The 21988-nt window shown below is 35.4% G+C and overlaps 1 protein-coding gene across 2 annotated transcripts in view; it reads right to left on the bottom strand.

Moving 5' to 3' along the window:
* The window catches only part of LPGAT1 (lysophosphatidylglycerol acyltransferase 1), a 124239-nt gene that overhangs the window by 34894 nt on the left and 67357 nt on the right, over positions 1–21988 (bottom strand). For both annotated transcript variants that reach the window (XM_021007849.2, XM_021007848.2), the window contains exons 7-8: positions 21138–21264; positions 6142–6248 (exon numbers count right to left, since the gene is read on the bottom strand). In XM_021007849.2, coding sequence (XP_020863508.1) covers positions 6142–6248; positions 21138–21264 — 234 coding nt within the window. The remainder of the gene's footprint in view (positions 1–6141; positions 6249–21137; positions 21265–21988) is intronic.

The following is a 21988-nucleotide window of genomic DNA, read 5'->3' as shown; positions in this document are numbered from 1 at the left end:
TTGTGTGACCCTGGACAAGTTACTTAACTTGTAACAGCCTCAATTTCCTCATCTATAAAAATGGGGACAATAATAGCACCTACCTTATAAGGTTGTCATGAGGATCAAATGAGAGAACACGTGTAAAGTGCTTTGCAAAACCTTAAAGCTAGTTATTATTTTGTCCAAAAAAAATTCCCCTTTTCAGTTTAATTAACAAACTTCTATTGTATATCTACCAGAAGAAAAGCACCATAAGGTAATTTCATTCTCTTTCTCCCCCCCCCACATATTTGTATATGTATACACACATAAAATATAAAAACATTATATATGCACACATATACACACACTAAAACCAAGTAGACTCATGGTAACAATAAAATGCACCTGTTTACTTATTATTACTACATAGTGACTATAATTTTTAATTTTTCTTCTGGATTTGGTTCTTCAGTGACAGTTGAAATATTTAATACTTGAGAACATATTTTAGCTTTGGCTCCCCAGTGGTTCACGCCAATGGAATATTCTGACTGGTTTATGAAGAATCCCCAGAAGTGGCTAGTCATACAAATGGGAAATGGCAGGTAGAATATGTAGTTCACAATTTACTATATCTTAGAGTTTTAGTGGAAATTGATCAAAACCAATGTTTAAGTGCCAACTTAACAATATGAAGAAAGCATTCTGGCTTTTCTCCCCCATTGTGTGTTTAGCAATTGAGCTAAAAATCTCAGTTCTTGTAGTAAGTTCAAGGTTTTAAAAAATCTATGATTCCATCTGTCCTTTAACATAAGGGAAATATGACCCATATGACAAATGCCATGGAGTTTGTTACCATTCCTTCTGATTTCTGCGGTTGTTTAAGTTGAAAATACATAAAACCGTCTGTTCACTTGAAGTTTGATATTCTTAAACCCACCCCCATCCCCAAATAATGACAAAGTGTCTAAAGGCTAAATTAAGAATATAGAAATACAACATAGAAACAATCCAAAATTTTTAAAATTTTGGCTTATGGACCACACTTAACCTGGAAACATATTCCCTGTCACCTCCCAAAACCTGTTCTGCCTCATGATATCCCTATTTCTATTAGTCATTCAAGATCAAACCTTCAGTGCCACTTTTGACCACCCTTTTCCTTAGACCTCTAATCCTACATTTCTGTAATCTCTTAGTTCTGCTTCTTATTTTCCATTTGTATTATAAGCACTCAAGTTCAGATCCTTGATACCTTCTCACTTGGACTGTTGAAATCTTTTAACCAGTTTTCTAACCTTCAATCTATCCTATTTGTCCCTTGGCAAGTTACACTTTTAAATGGGCAGTTCTAAAGATGGTTCCATGATTCATTTAATACTCTCCACCACTCTCCCCTGAATGCCTTCCAAATAAAGTCTAAACTCACTAGAAGGCATCTTATGTCCTCTGCAATGAGGCACCTCTCATCTTATTTCCTTTGATATATTCTAGCTGATTGGACGAGCTGACCTTCTATGAAGATCTCCCCACACCTCTCCACCTCTGGGTTTTGTTCTTTGCTCTCACAGAATCTTCATGACACCACTCCCTAACCCCAACCCAGGTCTCTACCTGTAGAAATTCTACTGTTCCTTTATGGGCCAGTTCTCCATGCCAGATTGCCTAGAGTTAACCACCAAAACAATTTCATTGTGCAACTGGACAAACATAAAGAGCTTCCAGGAAAGAACAGGAAATCATACTGATACTAATAGACCTGTACTAAAAAAACTGGAGTATAAAATAAAATGAGGCACGCAGGGCAGGGGGACACAGAAATTTCCCTATATAAGAGAATGAATTAGAGCTATTTACATACAATTTTCTCTATAATTTAATAAGCTCAAAAATTTAGATGAAGTGAACAGAAACCTTGGTTTTAGGTAAATAAGAATCTGATTAAGGTAACACACTTATGACACCAATCTTCACAGAATCAAATCGAGAGATGGAAGACTGAAGAAGTCCCTTAGACCTCTCAAGGCAACCCACGGTACTTTTGAATAGCTGTAATTGTTAGGAAGTTGTTCCTTTCATAAACCAGAATTTGCCTCTTTACAACTTCTACCAATTGCCTTCTAGAGTCAACTATATCATGTCTCTGCCAACTCTTCCCTTCCTTGGGTTAAACACTCTGACTACTGATCCTTAGATGATTTTATCTTGAAACTCGTCATGCTTGTTGGTGGGCTCTGGGTTTTCTTTTCTATGAAGCATACTTTTTGGGAAAGTGCTGCCCAGAATTGAATACAATACTCAAAATATCATCTAATTAAGGCAAAATGAGTGGATTATCAACTCCCTTGTTTTGGACACTATACCTCTCTTCATGCAGTCTAAAATGCCATTAGCTTTTCTTTGTTATTGTATCACATTTCTGCCTTGTATTCAGCCCATGGAAAAAAATCAGATGAACAATTATCTACCTTGCCATGCTTCCTTGTGCTTGTGAAGCTGATTTTTTATTTTTTAACTCAGGTATGAGACCTCATATTTATTAATATCAAATTTATCTTTCTTTCTAAAGGGATTATAGATTTCGTGCTGAAAAATTTCCATCATCTAGTTCAACCTGCTTATTTTTAAAAGTGAGGAAAACTGAGGCTCAGAGAAGATAAGTAACTAGTCCAAGGTCACAAAGGTAACAATTCACAATCTGACTCTTTCCATTGTACATTTAAGAGATTTAACCCAACCTTCAAAAATGTCAAGATGTTTCTGGATTTTATCCAACATTTTAGCTATCCCTCATAGCTTTAGTTCATCTATAAATTTGATGAGCACAATCAAACACTAAACGTCATCTAAGTCATTGATAAAACTGTTGAGACACCATTGGGTAGAGCACAGATCCTTGAGTGCCGCAGTCCAGAAAATTTCTCTGATTTTCTGAGTCTATCCTTTCTTCTAGTACTGGATGTCTGTTATAGACACATCCCCCTCCTTCCTGGCACTACCTCCTATGTAGCCTCACTAACTGGTAACCCCTTCTTGAAACATCAGAAGTATGAAATCATTAAAAAAAAACCTTATACCTCCTATAAAACTTCCATCCCATATCAGCATCCCAACACATCCCTGATAGAATGACAGTGGGAAGAGCTGTGAGATATAACTATGTACCAACCCCTAGGGATAACTGCTTCTTAGATTTCCTCTGTCTGCCATGGCCTGAAGACCACTGCATCAGCAGCTTTGTCCAGATCCCTGATTTTATCCCTTCCACTTTTGGAGGTGTCTGTCACTGCACAAGTTAGGGCTGAGATGCACTAGTTCTGGAGATTTCAAGCTATTGCTCTAGTTTGGAGGTTGAGTGGATTCCTTCTATGCTTTCATCTCCCAAGTATCCCCAGTTAACCCACATAGCCTTCCTGTAAACGTCACTAATAATATTCTACTACCTCGAACAAAGATTGGTTGGTCCAGTTCTTCTGTGCAGCTCTCAAGTCCCCAAGAATCTGGGACACCGTAGGCATTGCCCTAGACATGACCTTCGCAGCTGACATTAAACCATTAATGACTACTTTTTGGGTCTAGTCATTCAACTAGTTAGTATCCACCTAACTATAACTCTTACGTAGTTCATATCCCCATTGTGACTGTAAGAATATAAGGAAAGATTGTCATATTCTATGCTGAAATCTAGGTAAGTTACATTTCTAGCATTCTCCTGATCTATTAGTCTAGTAACTCTGTCAAAAACAGAAATAAGGTCAATCTGGCAGGGTTGTGTTCTTCATGCAGTCATACTGGTTCTATGTGAGCACTGTTTCTTTTGTCTGTTGTTGCTGAGTCACTCAGTTGTGTCTAACTCTCTGTGACCCCATGGACCACAGCACACCAATACTGTCCGTGGGGTTTTTTTGGGGCAAAAATACTGGAGTGATTTGCCATTTTTTCCTCCATTGAATTAAGGCAAACAGAGGTTAAGTGACTTGCCTTGGGTCACATAGCTAGTAAGTGCATGAGGCTGGTTCTGAACTCAGGTTTTCCTGATTCTATGCCCAGTGCTCCATCCACTAAACCAGCTGCCACTGCTCCATCCACTGGCTGCCTCCTGTTTCTGTGTCTAGAAGATCACTAAGCATCCCTTTAATAATAAAATGCAAATTTGGCTAGGAACTGAAGTGAAACATACTATCTATAATTTGTAGGCTCCGTTTTTTTTCCCTTTTCTGAAAACCAGGACACTCGCCCTTCTGCAGTCCCACAGTGCTTCTTGTGTATTTCTGATCATTCAAAGATCAGTGACAATGGCTCATTGATTACATTTGCCAATTATTTCAGCACCCAAGGATAAAGTTGTTCAATATCTGGTGACTCAAAACCCATGAAGCGCACTTGTGTGCTTTTTAAAAATCTCTCTTCTTGGGTATTGGCTCCCTGTTAAGCATTTTTGTTCCGTTCTTCAAATACTGTGATTGCATTTGTGTAGTTAAGCCATGAAGAAACTGAACTGCAATGACTCCATTTCTACACAATTTGCTCTTTATTAGGCATGAATATTTCATTCCAATAATGTACTCTGCAATTATGTATGTTAGGAAACACTTTTGTATTTTACTTTATTAATAAGGAAGCCAAACCATTCTTGCTAAGAAATTAGGTTTCATTAATTTATTGTACAGATTTATTGTCAGTTAACTATAGATGCTGTCATCATTTATAAAGATAAAAAAGTTTTATTCATTTGTCCATCTATCTAAAAGTAACTTTAATTCTAAGGTTTTAGGCAATTTTACAAAGACCTGTCATTTTAAATAGTATGTCTAGGGAGTTTCTTTGATCTTAGATTTCTTTGTTAACTAGAACAAGCCTGTCATTTGTGCCTTAGATTTACAATAATCTTGGTAGAATGCCTTATGCTGGGGGGAAAGGGGAGTGGGGCAAGAATGCTTTCAAACAGTGAAACAGAAACAGAAAAATAGACTTATCCAAATAAAGAATAAATCAAGGCTATTTTGCCCCACTCCCCACCCCAGGTTTTCATGTTTATAATTTGCGTAGCTGCCCCCAGGTGAATGTGGTGCCCAGAATTATTCACTGTATGACTCACTGATTACATTTTTCCTAGGCTAGATAATTGAAAAATTAGCATACAATTATGTTTTCCCATGAAAAATTAACTCAAACATTATAATCAGTGTATCTATTTAATTTAGAAAAACATTTAAAGAAATATAAACATTTAGATAAAATTAAAATGCCATCCCAACTAAACTTCAATTGTTCTCTATCACTGCTTTGTCTAGCTTTAGTTTTCTTACTCTGAATTAAGTAAAATCTTCTATCTATGTTTCAAGCATTAAAAAAATAATCTTTTACACAGCTCACAAGCTACCTTTAAATTGGCCAACTCTGATTCTCCAGGGCCCCAGGGAAGTTTGACATAAAAAACCCTTAATAATCTGCTTCTAACTTTGCCTCATTTAGTACCCCCACTACATACTCAGTGCTACTATTTATCTAACCCTTCCCTCCGTATTTGTATTAGAAATTTTTTTCTTTGCTTCTTCTACAAGAAAGGAGAATACCTGTACTTATGATAACAAGCATATGGGAGAGTTGTATGACTTTCTGCATCAGTATACAATTCCTAATATAGTCTCTTTCCATTTAGGAAAAAATTTCCTTGGTAGAGATTTTTTACCAAATTATTCTCTCTAAGTAACCAAGCTGTTGAAACTCAACCACTTTATGCATTATTTTCCATAAAACTGGCTAAGGTTAAATATAAAGTAGCTTCCAGCTCACCATCAATTACTTTCTTTCTATTCTGACCATTTTAAAACACTTTTCAACAGGACAGCTTGTAAACAGAGGTGTACAATCATTCAAACAATAGTCACCTACAGGAGTCAGTCTTTTGGCAAAACAGTGCTATTTATTATTTATCAAAGATCTAGGTAATAAAATGGAAAACAAATATATTCAAGTATGTGATCAACACTAAGGTGGGTAGTAATGTTAATATTTTAGAAAAAAATAAACACAACTAATGACACATATGGTCTATTATAAAGCAAAGGATTTAAGGCGATTTTAAGTATTAGAAACATCATTACCTACCTAAAAACCACCTTTTGAGCAAAATGGACATATATTCGTGTATAAGTTTTCTGGGGAAAAGCTTACCTGTTTCATAAAAGTGTGACAAGAGGTCCTCCTTTTCAATGAACCGCTGATAGAGCCAATTAGCAAGGGCATCATTCTCCATAGGTACATCTTTAATTGGAAAAATCCTAAACAGAATATAATAAAAGTTAAGCCATATCAATTCAAATGTCAAAATCATTTAAGTTTTCCACAACACTCTGGATGCCTTTACAAACCAGAGACACCAAAACTACTTGGTCAGGGATTTGTATATTTTGCCCACCTCAAGTCAAAGCAAGTGTCCTTAATATTTATTAAAGGCCTATGTTTGGATAGAATCCAATTGCCTTTTTGCAGACAGATACACCTATCTTCAAAAATTCAGGTTTTTACAGGTACATTTATGATTCAGATTAATAATACGAGCAATAATAAGAATAACAAGTATACTGGAACTGGATTACTATCACAGATGGAAATGTTGCTCACAATTGTCACAACTGACATAACATTGATATATACAAAATTTAAGAATAATATTTTCAATATATGTTGCCATACCAAATATCCATGGTCTCCTAAAGCTACCTGGAATGAAAAACTCTCAAAATATAGAAATCTAGCAGAAATCAAAATAATATCATTAACAGTATCCCTGTCATCTTATCTGCTCCTGGAATTGTCCCAAAGATGACATTAGTGAGCCTACAGAAGACATTCAAATACTTTTTATTCAATTACATAAAGTAGTTGTCTTACCACCTATGTATACAATAGTTTGCAGAACATTAAATATAAAAGAATAATAAAGCAGGATAGTGACTTGTTCCCAGGTTCATTTCTATCTGAACTCTATCAAATATAAGATGACAATAAGAAGAATGATAATAATAACTGACATTTGCATAACACTCTAATTTTACAAAGTTGATGTGCATTATATCGTTTGAGCTTCAAGATAACCTTGTGAAGTAGGTACTACAAAGGCACTATTACTTCCACTTCACAGATAAGAAAATGGAGGCTCAGAAAAACTAAATGATTTGTCCATGATCACATAATTAGTAAATGCTGGAATCAGGGCTTAAACCCAGGTCTTCCTGATTCCAATTCAGTAAGCAGTTAACAAACATTTGTTAAGTGCTTATGTGTTCCAGGCATTCTGCTTAGGGCTGGGGGATAGATATAAAAGAAGTAAAAAACACAGTCCCTGCCTTCAAAGAGCTCACTTTAAAATATATATTTATTTTATTCTGAACTTAAGAAATAAAACAAGAATTTCCATAACAAAGTGGGCTAGAAAAACTGGACTGCACCTGAATTTGCAGATCCATTATGCACAACATGCAATTCCTTTCAAAAATACAACAAATACCTCATGTAACTTTCTTCCCTGACACTCCCCAATTTCAAGATGGCTACCACACAAATCTATATGTGTATCTATGTGTGTGTATATTCTCTCAATCTCTCTCTCTCTCTATATATATATATATATGTGTGTGTATAAAATATTCTATATATGCATATAGAGATCTCTCTCCATATATATATTCTCTCTCCATAGAGGGAGGGAGGGAGCAAAAGGGGGAGAGAGACAGAGAGAGAGAGAGAGAGAGAGAGAGAGAGAGAGAGAGATCTGTATCTACATACACATATCAGTTCTTTTTCTGGATTCAAACAGCATCTTCCTTCATTAGATTTTTGTGGTTAATTTGGGTATTTATAATAGAATGACTTGGTCACTCAAAGTTGTGTTCTTAAAATAATACTGTTACTGTATACACTGTTCACTTGGTTCTGCTCATTTCCCTCTTCACTGTTTTGTGGAGGTTTCTCCATGCTTTTCTAAAATCACTGAGCTCATCATTTCTTATAGCAGAGTAATATTCTATCACAATATATATACCACAATCTGTTCAGCCATTCCCCAATTGAGGGGCATCCCCATAATTTCCAATTCTTTGCCACCACAAAGAGAGCTGCTATAAATATTTTAGAACATGTAGGTTCCTTTCCTTTTCCCCTAATCATCTTGGGCTAATAGGGGTATTGTTGGGTGAAAGGGTATAGGCAGTTTAATAACTCTTTGGGCATAATTTCAAATCTCTCTCCAAAATGGTTGGATCAGCTCACAGATGCACCAACAATGAATTAAGGTCCCCATTTTTCCACATCGCCTCCAACATTTGTCACTTTCTCCTTCTATCATTTTAGCCAATTTGACAGGTGTGAAATGACATCTCAAGGTTGTTTTAATTTGCATTTTGTTAATCAATAATGATTAGAGCTTTTTTTCATATGAAGATAAATTGTTCTGATTTCATCAGAAAATTGTCTGTTTATACCCTTTGACCATTTATTAATTGGGGAATGACTCGCATTCTTATAGTTGACACATTTCTTTATATATCTGAGATAACAGACTTTTATCTGAGGAACCGTCAATAAAAATTTTTCCCCAGTTTTCTGCTTTCCTTCTGATCTTGGCTACATTTTTTTTATTTGCACAAAACTTTTTAATTTGATGTAATCAAAATTATCCATTTTACAATGCTCTCTATCTCTTGTTTGTTCATAGACTGTTCACCTATCCATAAGCCTGATAAACAGTATGTTTCATGTTCAATTCAAAGAACATGGAACATACTATCTCACTTTAGGTCATATATCCATTTTGACCTTATCTTGGTAAATGGTGTAAGATACTGGTCTATGCCCAATTTCTGCCAGACTCCTTTCCAGCTTTCCCAACAATTTTTACTGAATAAAGAATTCTTATCCCCAAAACTTAAGTCTTTACACTTGCCAAACACTAGATTACAATATTCATTTGCTGCTGCAGATTGCATGTTTACTCTGTTCCACTGATCTACCTTTCTCTTTCTTAGCCAGTATGAGATAGTTTTGATAATTATGGCCTTATAATATAGATTAAGATCTGGTACTGCTAAACCTCCTTCCTTTACATTTTTTTCCATATGTTCCTTTGATATTCTTGACCTTTTGTTCTTCTAAATTAATTGTTACTATTTTTTCCAGGAGCTCCCTTTTTAACGGAATATTATTCACTCTACCAGGCTGCTTTATTAGACTGTTTACAAAGCATTCACAGATCACATGACACTATATTAAAGACTAAGTTTTATGTAAGACAATAGAAAAATAAGACTGGGAGGGAAGAATTCAAAAGATTGTGTCAGGAAAGTAGGATAGGTCTACATAGAAACTATAAAGAATGAGAAGACTGTCTCAAAGAGGCAGAGGGAAAAAAAGAGTCTGAAGGAAGCAGAGAGCTCTGACTACAGTAGACAATGTTAATCAAGCTAAAAGATGAGAGCAGTCAATATACCATAGACTTCCAATAAATATATAGTATCAGTGAAATGATCTTTACCCTGATTGTGGCTATATGTGTGCCACATATTGACTAAACGCAAGTGGGATGACACATCAATGGCAGTTTAAATGGATGTGATACAAAGGAACCCCTAGAAATCATGACCATCTCAAAGTGGGTATAAAAGCATTGTGTAAAACATTGATGAAGAGGTCTTATAACGCTTCCTAAGTAGCAGGTCCCTAGTCATAAAACTTATCTTATTTCTGAAAAAAAAGAGATATGAAAATCCTGGGAACTATTAACCCCCTGTTTCCTTTCTGCCAATCACAGTGCTGGACCTGGAGTCCCAGAGATTTGAGTGCAGAAGCACACACAATGAGTGTGATGATAGGCAAGTCACTTAACCTTCCTGGACTTCAGTTTCCTTATCTTTAAAATAAGAAGGTTACTGTGTGACCCTGGGCAAGTCACTTAACCCCGATTGCCTCCCCACCCCCACCCCACTCCCCCAAAAATGTTAGATTCAAAGGAATCACTTCCAGTCTGAAAACCATGATCTATACAGACAACATCTTTTTAATTTTTTTTCCATATGCTTTTGAGTTGAAAATTTTTCTCCCTTTTTCTCCCCCCCACCCTCCCCAAGATGGCGCACAATCTGACATAGGCTTTACATTTACATACCCCTTAAACATATTTTCACATTAGTGAAGTTGTAAGTAAAAATTAAAACCAATAGGAGGAACCATCAGAAAGATGAAACAAAACTCAACTGAAGGTAAAAATAAGTGAGAGCGATTCGACTTCCATAGTTCTTTCTTTGGATGTGGACAGCATTTTCCATCCCGAGGCCTCTGGAGATGTCTTAGATCCTCGTAATGCTGAGAAGGGTTCAGTTTAACATTCTTAGTCACTGCATAACGTGGCTGCTATTGTGTACAAAGTCCTCTTGGTTCTGCTCACTTCACTCAGCATCAGACCATATAAGTCTTCCCAGGTTTTTCTGAAGTCAGCCTGTTCATCATTTCTTATAGCACAATAGTATTCCATTACCTTCATATACCACAACTTGCTCAGCCATTCCCCAATTGATGGGCATCCTCTCAATTTCCAATTCTTTGCCACCACGACAACATCTTTTTAAAAATTACACTGTCTCTTACCAAGAAAGACAGAGAATTCCAGTAGGTTTTACGCAGGTTTTTCAACCATTGCTCATACACATATAGCCCAGCAAACTTCAAGAAAAGGATTAAAAAACATAGAATTACTCCAGCGGTCAATATTCCTGGACATGACACCATACTGACTGGACTGACTACAAATTTATGTTATGCAATCTGTACTGAGCCTGAACTGTAGCAAGGCAATTTTTTATACTTCCCTGACTCACTATCCCCTACTAACTAGTGGCTCTTCTAAACCTTTTCATCCCTCTTTAAAACCTCCCATATCCCCCTTCCCCAACTCTCTCCTTATATTTTATATTTTACTGAAAAATATTGAGGCCATTTCCTGAGAGATCTCTTTTCCCCTCCTCCTCAACTCACATCACACCGCTGTTTTCTGCCCCTATTTTCACCTTCGAACCTCTCTCACATAATGAGGTGGCCCTTCTTACCGAGGCAAAATCCTTTATCTGCACAAGTGATCCCACTCCATCTCATTTTCTCCAGCATATTACTTCTTCTGTCACCCACATTCGCCCTCATTCAACTGTGAGATCCTTGAGAGCAGGGGCTGTCTTCTGTCTATCCTTGTAATCTCAGTATTTAATATAGTACCCGGCATGTAGGAGGTGTTTAATAAATGTTTGACTGACAGATTGAATGTCTCTTCCACATGAAGCCCTTCAAACATTTGAACACAACTATAACATCTCCTGATTTTTCTTTTCTCCAGACTAAATATACTCAGTTCCTTCAACAGATATCTCTCATATCTGATATTTCATTCTTGCCCTTACTATAGCCTATCTTAAGCTGTATTTATTTTTTTACATATCTTATCTTTTTTAGATTATAAGTTTCTTAAGGGCAGGTTACTTTTCGTTTCACTTCTGTATCTCCAAACACAACAACCTGTGCATATTACTATATGCTTAATGAGCATTTAATGAATTAAATGAAATACTTCATAAAATCTAAATCCCTCCTTTTGTCTAATTTGCTTTTCAATTAAAATTTTGCAACCATTTTTCCTATTTGGATTGTATAGGTAATATGTCTACTCTTATTAATTTCAAGTGATAGGTAATTTTAAAAATACAGTTTGTAGTTTTGGTAGTAAAGTTAGTACAAAATATTATTTCTAATAGATGGATGTGAGTTTAATTTATTGTGATGGTAGAAATCTCAGGCAATAGATAATATAAAGGTTATGTTTTTAAGAAAAGACAAAAAGATTCTGGCAAGGACAAACTTATAAGGTAGGAAGAAGTAAGAAAATAATAACAAATGTACCAAAACATCTAATATTGAAAAACTTAAACTTTCTCCAGAAAAATTTTTTTTTGGTTTCAAGGAAAGTTCACATACAATGAATAAAACTGATGAGAATTGTTCTTGGAATTGAACCATGCAAACAACTACACAGTAAATTTGGTCAAGCAGCTGACCACCAAAAATGATCTCATCATTTGACTTCTTAATGTTGCTTTACTGATTGAGTGCTACGTCAAGCCCATAATTTCAGTCTAGATGAAGTGAAGCAGCATTAGTTTTCAGAATTAGCCTAGAATAACTTACTCCAACCCACCCAAAGACTAAAAACAGGAGTAGGATGGAATAACAGTGAAATAACAGGTATCAAAATTCAGGTTGGGCTTGTTATGGTACTTGTCCCATTTTGCCAAGTACAAGTTAGAAATCATTTCGGGCCATTCAAAAGCAAGTATGTTAAAAGACATTGATTGAAAGAAGACTTAAGAGTAATAAAAATGTCAAGTTTTTTTTAAAAAAATGACCTAATAAGGTAATTACAAAATATGTAGACCATGAAAACTTTGCTTTTCACTGAAGAGCCAAAGAAATGTAGAACTTGTTCCCACTTGTGTTTGAGCACTAACATAGTCCCTTGAACTTTTTGCAGATGCTCAATGAATACTGACTGATTGCTTTTCTCAACTTAGAGGTGATGGCCCTGATATGTGATAACCTTAAATGGCCTACAAGTGGTTTTCTATATTTGTGCAAGGTGCTATCTGAGTGACAGACATGTTACCACATATGGACTACAGTTTGCTTTAGTATATTAAATATTATAACTGGTAACTGGAAAGTTCTGCACTCTTTCCTTATAGCAAATTTACCAGCTACCAGAAAGTTTAAAGGCAAAATTATTTGGACTTTAAATGGTGCCAATTTCTTAGTATAAATTGTTTAGGAAGTTTGATTTAGTGAGGAACATAGGTAAACTTCCCAGGATAAGAAGCTTATGTAATTTTCCTTTTAGTTCCTTTGATCAATACTTATTATTAAATTAAATTAAAGTCCGTCACCATCCGAGATGCCCTTTTCTGAATCCTCTCAAATTTTATCAATGCAGCTAGATGGCACAATGGGTAGAATGTTGGACATGGAGTCAAAATGACCTGAACCCAAATCCTACCTCAGATAATTATGAGCTATGTGATTCTGAACATGTCACTCAGCCTCTATTTGTCCCAGCTTCCTTATCTGTAAAATGGGAATAATAATAGCATCTCACCTCTCAGTGCTATATAAATGATACCTTGTTGTTAAGTGTTGTTGTTATTATCTTCCCTAAAATGTGATGCTAAGAACTAAGCATAACACTCTTATTGGTTGCCAAGACTATAGCACTGACTTATATTAACATTTCAGGCCACTAAAACTCCCCATATCTTTTTCTGATGCTATCTAGACACACTTAGCCCATCATACTATTCTGAAATTAATTTTTTTAACCCAAATGTAAGATTTTACATTCATCCCTATTAAATTTCCTTTTATTAGATTCAGCCCTGTCAAGCTCTACTCTGCCAAGATCTTTCTACATCCTGATTTGGTCATTCAGTATGTTAGCCATCCCTCTCAAATTTGTGTCAGCTGCAAATCTGATAAGCAAGCTATCTATGCCTTTATCTAAATTATTGATAAAATGTTAAACAGTACAGAGCCAAAGCACAATGAGCTAGAAAATACCATCACAGACATCTTTTCAAGATGACATCCAATCATCAATGACTATTATTTGGGGTCAAGCAATTCGGAATCCACCTTAGGAAAAGCTATGGTTTTATCTATGACCCACTGAAGGCCTTTTGGTTTATTTTCTAATTAATCTATTAATTCATTTTCTAATTTATCTACAATATTATCATTTAGCCCACATAATCAGTCATTCTGCCAACAACAGCATGAGGGAATGTATCAAATACTTAGGGGATGCATTAAACTATATCAAAGAACATCCTTGATCCACCAGTCTAACAACCTTGTCAAAAAAAAAAAAGCTAAGTTTTTTTTTAAAAAAGCCTTTTTTTAAAAAATCTACTAAATTTCTTTTTCACTTAACAAAGTTGATTATCTCCCAATTACTCATCCCACTAAAAAACAAAACCCTTATAATAAAGATACATAGTCAATGCACATGTATAATTTGTATCACATTGCTTGCTTTCTCAATAGGTGGAGGAAGGGCTGAAAGCAGAGAATTTGGACTCGAAAATTAAAATTGTATAAAAAAAAAAAGATGCATAATCAAGCAGAACAAATTCCCACACTGGCTATATGATGTCTTGATTAATCCATACTAGTTCTCTGTGATCAATCTCTTTTACTAGTTGTATACTAAGCATCACTTTAATACTAGCAATAGGGAACAGACCTGTGATTTCCTAGGTGAGGAAACTCTTCCTGCAATAGAGGGTTGCACCTTCTCTGCAACTAACAGCCTTAGCATTGCTAAGAGCACAGACAGGTAAGTGATCTGCCCAGACTCACACTGCCTATGTGTCAGAAGAAACACCTGAACTTAGGTCTTCTGGATTCAAAGCTAGCCCTTTATTCATGAAACCTGGAATTTTGCTAGGAATTAAAGACAAACTTACTGGTTCAAAGTCTGCAGTCACTGGCTTTGATTTTGTGAACCAGACACCTACTTATCTCCAAACCTGCAGTTCCTCTCCCATTCTCAACAATCTTTCAATGACAGTAACAGGGCAATCACACCTGCCAGCTCTTTTAGTACCCTGACATATAGTTCATATAGTTCTGGTGACCTGAACTCATCAAGTCCACATAGGTACTCTTTTATTCTTTCTCCCTACTTATGGGTTTCAACTGCCTATTAACCTTTTTTCAAACTGCCCTTTCCAGTCCAGATCATTCTCCTTAGAGGAGAAAATAGGATGGTAAGAGTTGAACAATTTAGCTCTCATAAAAACACTGCTTAATACTGCTCAGCTACATGTGCTCGGTGTCTGAGATAACCAAAGACACATATTGCTGGCTTGTGTACATGATAAACCAAAACATTGACAGCCACAAATACTGGGTGACTCAACAGGTATGTTTTAAAGTCACCCTGAAGCAGAATTTCAGATGACATAGCAAAACTAGCACTACATTAACTTGGTGTATGACAGACACAAACTAAAACTAGTGAGGGAGGCAATGGGATTATCAGAAGAAAATAAGAACTTAAGAGACAGAATCACAAAACAAATTGCAGTCTTTTCTCTCTACACAGTGCAGAATAATATACATCTTTTCAGTCACACTAAACCACCTTTCAGACTACTGGCAGTAACTGAGGCAATGCATATATGCAGCTGATCTTTCTGCTAATGATATGTGCACGTGTTGTTATCCTTGTTAATCTAACTCCCTTGAAATGAGTAACCATAATCTTCTCCTTATTCTATAAAGTATTACTTATCTTGCACACAGTAAGTCTGAAACACATAGTAACAATAACTCATATTTCTCTCTTCAGACAAGTTCACCAATCAGTTATTTGTTCTAGTATTCTCTTATTTATATGCTCCAGACTGCACAATGTTTTACATAAAATATCTGCTGAATGACTTAATGAGTGAACAAACAAATGAATTCAGATAACACCAGGGCATTGATAGAAGACACAATTTATTGTATTGTTTTAGTTAGCAATATTTTAAGGGAGAGTTGTACTTATCACTGACCTATTTTAGGAAAATAATTCATTCAAGACATTTTTAATGAATATCTACTATGTATTTTCCCATTAAGGTTATTTTTGATCATTTTATCGACCAATGAGTATCTGTTGAGTAAATGAATGCACAATATTACCCTGGATGCTGATGCAATGAAAAACATACCTTACCACCTTTAGGAAGGATCACCGGTCAATAAGAACTGAGTCAACTTTCTTATTTTCATCAATTATAATAGACTCTTTTTATAGAAATATGTTCACATAGTATGACTTTTAAACATATACACATGGTACTTTACTTGTATTAGAAACATCAATATTAGGTTTTGTTAGCCTGCTAGATGATGCAGTGAATAGAGAGTTAGACTTAGAGTCAAGGAGACCTGAGTTAGACTCCTGTATCAGACATGTACTAGCTGTATGCCCCTAGTTATGTCACTTAACCTCTGTTTGCCTCAGTTTCCTCACCTGTAAAATGAGGATAATAGCACCTACTTGTTATAAGGATCAAATTAGCTAACATGTATTTTGCAAACTTTATATAAATAACTATATAAATACTATTGTTATTAATAGGTTTATCAAGAACTTTTTAAAAAGTAGGTGTCTGTGACTAACAGTTTATAAGAACTAGGTGACAAAAGCACTTTAAGTTTTAAATCAAACTGTCACATATAAAGTCATCTCAGGTGTGTGGTGTATAAATTCTTTGCCAGTGGCAAAAGACCATGGACAAATTAAGTTAATTTATTGCAAACATACCTACTACCCGAAGGCTTACATACCCACATTTAATTCAACAATATTGGGGGCCTACTTCCAGCAAGGTAATGTTCTATACATCAGGAAATACAAAGATAAACAAGACAGTCCTTGTTCATGAGCACATAAATAACTGCAATCCATGGTCAAAACGGTGTTATGCAATAAGGACAAAGGGATTCTTTATATAACAACTACTGAAGAGCTCAAAATGGAAATGTTATCAACAAAGGCTTCTTCATTTCTTCATCTCATAGCATCCTTATGGGACAGCTTAAAATAAGACTTAAAAATAAGGTTACCTTCATCCTGAACAAAATTGCTTCTGTGCAGAGAAAAAACTCTGATTTATACTGGATGAAAGATCTATCCTATGATGTTCGCTCTATAAATCTTACTAAGAGGACATATTTGAGACTGGTAGCTATACAACTGCTTGACTTCTGAATGAATGTATTTCAAAATGATTCTGTATATTTCATCTGCCAGCTGGCAACACTGAAAGATATGCTTCCACAACTATTTCTTCATTATGCTTTTTATAACAGATTGCAGCTGGAATAATCTACACATAACTTCTAGTCTAATGAGAATAATGCTTTACACTTATACAACTCATTCACATACATAAACACTGTTTGATCCTCAAAACCCACCATGGGAGGTAGTCATTATTATTATTCCAAATGTAAAGATTATAAATTGGCCTAGAGATGTTAAGTAAACCAGAGGGTAAGGTGAAAATAGAAAGAATTTACCATTTACATCCTAAAAGGAAACCCAAAATGAAGAATCCTAGGAGTAGTCCCAGTAAAAAACAGACTGTCATACAAACTCAAGAGAGAGTCTCATCACCAGTAAGCTGTATACTAGGTCAATGGTGTTAAACTCAAGAGAAACAGGGGCCACTAATCTGTACAGAAGGATCTCTGTTGGCAAAGAAGTGGAAACTGAGGGGATGCCCATCAACTGGGGAATGGCTGAACAAGTTGTGGTATATGAATGCAATGGAATACTATTGTGCTAAAAGAAATGATGAGCAGGCACACTTCAGAAAAACCTGGAAAGACTTACAGGAACTGATGCTGGGTGAAGTGAGCAAACCAGGAGAACATTGTACACAGTAACAGCAACACTGTGTGGCAATCAACTATGATAAACTTAGCTCTTCTCTGTAATATAATGATCTAAGACAATTCCAAAACAGTCACGACGGAAAATGCTATCCACATCCACAAAAAGAACTATGGAGTCTGAATGCAGATTGAAACATACTATTTTCACTTGTTTTTTGTTTTTTCTTTCTTGTAGTTTTTCCCTTTTGCTCCGATTCTTCTCTCATAATGACTAATGTAAAAATACATTTAATATAATTGTACATGCAAAAAAAAAGGATCTCTGTTTGTTTTGTGAAATATTTCCCAATTTCATTTTAATTTGCTTCAGGCCATACTTGAACATGTTATGGCCACATGCAGTCTGCGGGCCACGTGTTTGACATTTCCGTATAACGTGATGAATCTGTGTCTATAGTAATCACAAAACAGAAAAAAATAACGATGCATTGTTGTGTGGCCTCCTTCCACTTCCACAGTAACAGAGGTGAAGAGGTAGAAGGGGAGTAGAAAGTGCTAAGAATCATACTACTTTTAAATTAATTCTGAATGTGAACAGCTGCTACAAATGTCAGGTCTTTCTTTTATCAACAATGAGTTGACTTATTACTGAAATTCAACCTTGATATTCTCTTGATACAACCATAAGATAAAACTGCTGCTAAAGGAAATCACAGCTGAATGGAAAGATAGTTCATAAGTTCTCTTTGGAAGGGTTGAGTTGACAGAGTTGGTTTTTATCATGTTTCAAAGGGCAACAAGAAGTATCATTTCATGGGACACTTGGTCATCTTCTCCTGCCAGATCAAGATGAACACAAAGAGACCATCATAAAGACCACTGTATCTTAGGTGCTAGTATCCATTGCAGAAGATAAAGTTGAGAAATTCTACAAAGAATCTGACAAAAGTCTTCCAAACCAAATCATTATCTACTTTAATAATCATAGACTTGTAAGTCAAAAGTGAGCAGAACAGGGGAGTATTTTCAGAGTATTTTGGAAAATAAGGTTCAGGCTTAAGAAACAAAAGAGGCTAAAAGCTTATGGCTACTTAGAAGCTTCATGTGCATACAATATAAACGCCTTTGAGAAAACAACCAGAACATGTTGGATTTGACAAATATCAAATACCATAAAAACAATTAAATTAACTATATCTTAATGAACAAGAAACAAATGGTTACTAACTGGGACTCATATCAGAAAAAGTTGTCTTTGTATAATCAAATCATTAACTAGTTAGAGCTAAAGTAAAAACTAACATTGAATTAGAAGACAGAAGGGAGAGAAGAAATTGAACAACTGTAATAATTTCAACCTGATCTATTCAAACAAGTTGTCATTGTTGAAAAACTGGATGTAGAAAAAAGCAAAGACAATGACTTTGATTATTACTATTTCCTACAAAAATTTAACCAACAGAAAGAAGTTCCCACAACAAAAAGACCAAAGGAACCCAAAAACTGCCTTAGTCAGCACACACTTTTATCATCTTGCTGAGAGGAAAGATAAGGCAGTCAAGTCTAAATCAGTCAACAGTGATTTAGAATACAAGCTCATCTGTAAAGTGCTACAGAGAAGAATGATGAAACACTGTAAGCATTACTGCCTTGTAAAACAGTGAAAAACAGTGAAGTTAGTAAAAATAAGTACAGAAATCTTGGCATGAACTTCAACTGAACTATATTATCTCAAAGATTTTTGTAGATGAAACTGGCAGGAGGAAAAAACAAAAAATAGAAAATGTAACAAATAAGAATACATTTATAATAATCCATTTTCATTATCAATTGATAATGGAATCACAATGTTTGGACCCTAATACCTCAGTCCCAAATGTATTATATAAGGAATCTGAAATAACACTTGAGAAGACTAAGTTGGAAAGATAAGCTTGGCCAGAACTGAGGAAATCTATGCTGGTGGCAACACAATTTTGAAAACACTAAGGTTTACTTAACAAGGTGTTATCTCATGTCGTTTCTGCTCAATAGGATATAAGTTTCTTGAGCTCTGTAGCTATTTCTTTTCTGTCACTGTATCAGTGCCTGGCATATAGTAGATGTCAATGCTTATTGAATGAATGAGTTTGAGAGGAGCCAAAAAGTTTTATGTGAAGTCCAAGGTGGAAAGTCATCATTAACAGGAACTGGCGAAGATTTCCTGGAGAAAGTAACATTTCAGCTGAGCTTTAAAGACTAGGTAAAGAGTTCAATGGGTTGAGCTGTAGAAAAGAAAGGACCATGCCAGGCACAGGTAGCAAAGAAAGGGAAGAAACAAAATATAGATGTATATGGGGACTAGGAGTAATCCTGTTTTACTAGAGTATCTATTACAGAGAATGTAGGGGAGCTCATTTTATGGAAAAGGAAGTTGATTCCCAAAAAAGGTTAAGTGATTTGCTGAAGGTCCCAAAGATAGCAGACAGCCAAACTTAATAAGAAGATTTGAACTTGCCCTGATTGGTATTAAAATTTTTAATGATCTCTAATCTTACAATCAACTACCATGATTGTATACCGTTCATATGCCATTTATGCCTCTAAGCTATACCTCTTATTACACTTCCTATTTTCCCTCTCTCTCACTGGGCCACTGATATCTTTCAAGCCATGATGTGATCCTCTCGCAGAGTTTATGTGCATTTGATAGTAGTAATAACATAGTTGACATTTTATAAAGTGCTTTACATATATAATGTGATCCTGACATATTCGTAACTTAAGAATTAAAGTATCACACATAGAAGAAAAATTAAAACCTTGCCTGAAACTACGTGTGTGTGTGTGTGTGTGTGTGTGTGTGTGTGTGTGTGTGTGTACACACATATACATACACACACTCACATAGATATACAGATACAGACCTGGGGAGAAGGACTAGAGGAAGAGATTATAGAGTGATTTTCATAGAGATGATTACAAAAGCCATGGAGATGGATGATATCACCAAGTGAGAAAATATAAAGAGAGAAAAGAGCCAAAGACACAACAATGGGAGATGCTCTAGTTCAGGGGCAGAATAATAACAAAGAACAGTAAAGAAAACATGGGTCACCAAAAAATAAGAAAAGATCATTAAGAGCACAGTATCATGGACGCCAAGAGCATAGGGATTAACAAAAAAGAGTGAGAGGCAACACAAAAGCCAAGAAGGATAAAATAAGAGAGATAATTAGTAGCTCCAGAGCAGTTACAATAGAATAGTGGGAGCAGATGCCACATTACAATCAATAAATAAGAGCACTGAAACCATAAGGAAAGAAGAAATAGTGAGTTCTCTTTCTAGAAGTCTGACAATGAAGGGAAGAAAGATAGGACAGTAGTTTCAAGGTATAGCAGATTGAACAAAAAAAATTTTATAGGCTATGGGGGAATGCATATTTTTAGGACACAGGGGAGAAACCAGCAGAGTAAACTATTGAAGACACATGGACTTGACACAGGTTACAGAATTATTAACAGATCTGGAATTCAAGTCATATGCCTTCCAAAACCATTGCTCTTTCCACTATGGCTAGATGAAATTTGGAAATGAAGAATCCAGAAAGCTATTCATACTGTTTGATCATTTAAAAGAATAACTACATGATGTTACACCAATAGTAAAAAGTGCATTAAAATTAGACTGGATTCAGGATTTGTCCTACCTGTAATGAACATGAGTGACTGTTGGTCGCCTATATCCAAGAATCCAGGTTTGGATGTCTATAGGTTCAGCTTGAGGATAAGCTATGGTTGTATCTATGACCCATTGGAGTCCTTTTGGTTTATTCTCTAAGAACAAAGAGAAAAAAAGATAATTAAAAATGAACCAATTTTTTGTATTAGTTAACAAAATATCAAGGGTTAAAATTTTTGACAGTATATAGAATAACAATAAAACTCTACAAGAAAATATTACAGACTCTGGTGCTGCCACTGAGTAAGATATATTAAGGATAAAATTAAATATTTCTTTGATTTATCTGTTTCTTTAAAAAATTTTTTTTAAAGAACTCTAATCTCTATTATTATTTTTCATTTATTTATTTATTTTTGGGGGGCAATTGGGGTTAAGTGACTTGCCCAGGGTCACACAGCTAGTAAGAGTCAAGTGTTTGGTCTGAGGGCAGATTTGAACTCGGGTCCTCCTGACTTCAGGGCTGGTGCTCTATCCACTGCACCACCAAGCCGCCCCAAGAACTCAAATCTTAAATAATAGCATGGATAAACAAACAAAAAAAAATTGCATTTAGCTTATAAGCTATTTTATTATTATGTTCAATGTAGATGTCTGTTTTGGAAACTTGCAACACCTTAAAATTACATGATTACTTTTACCCATTTTATGCCTTGCCAGATGTTTTATAATCAGAATGCCACTGAACATGGTTATTTGTTATGTCTTTCAAGAAATTTTCTATGAATTTGCTATATGGATGATGGAGACCTCTTGAAGAGAGCTTTTAAGGTAGTGCTCTACTGAATCAAATGCTTTTTCATAATCAACAAATACAAT

The sequence above is a fragment of the Phascolarctos cinereus genome, unplaced genomic scaffold (assembly GCF_003287225.1).
Source record: "Phascolarctos cinereus isolate Bilbo 61053 unplaced genomic scaffold, phaCin_HiC Scaffold_5;HRSCAF=322, whole genome shotgun sequence".
Classification (NCBI taxonomy): domain Eukaryota; kingdom Metazoa; phylum Chordata; class Mammalia; order Diprotodontia; family Phascolarctidae; genus Phascolarctos; species Phascolarctos cinereus.
This window is presented reverse-complemented; position numbering and strand designations above follow the sequence as displayed.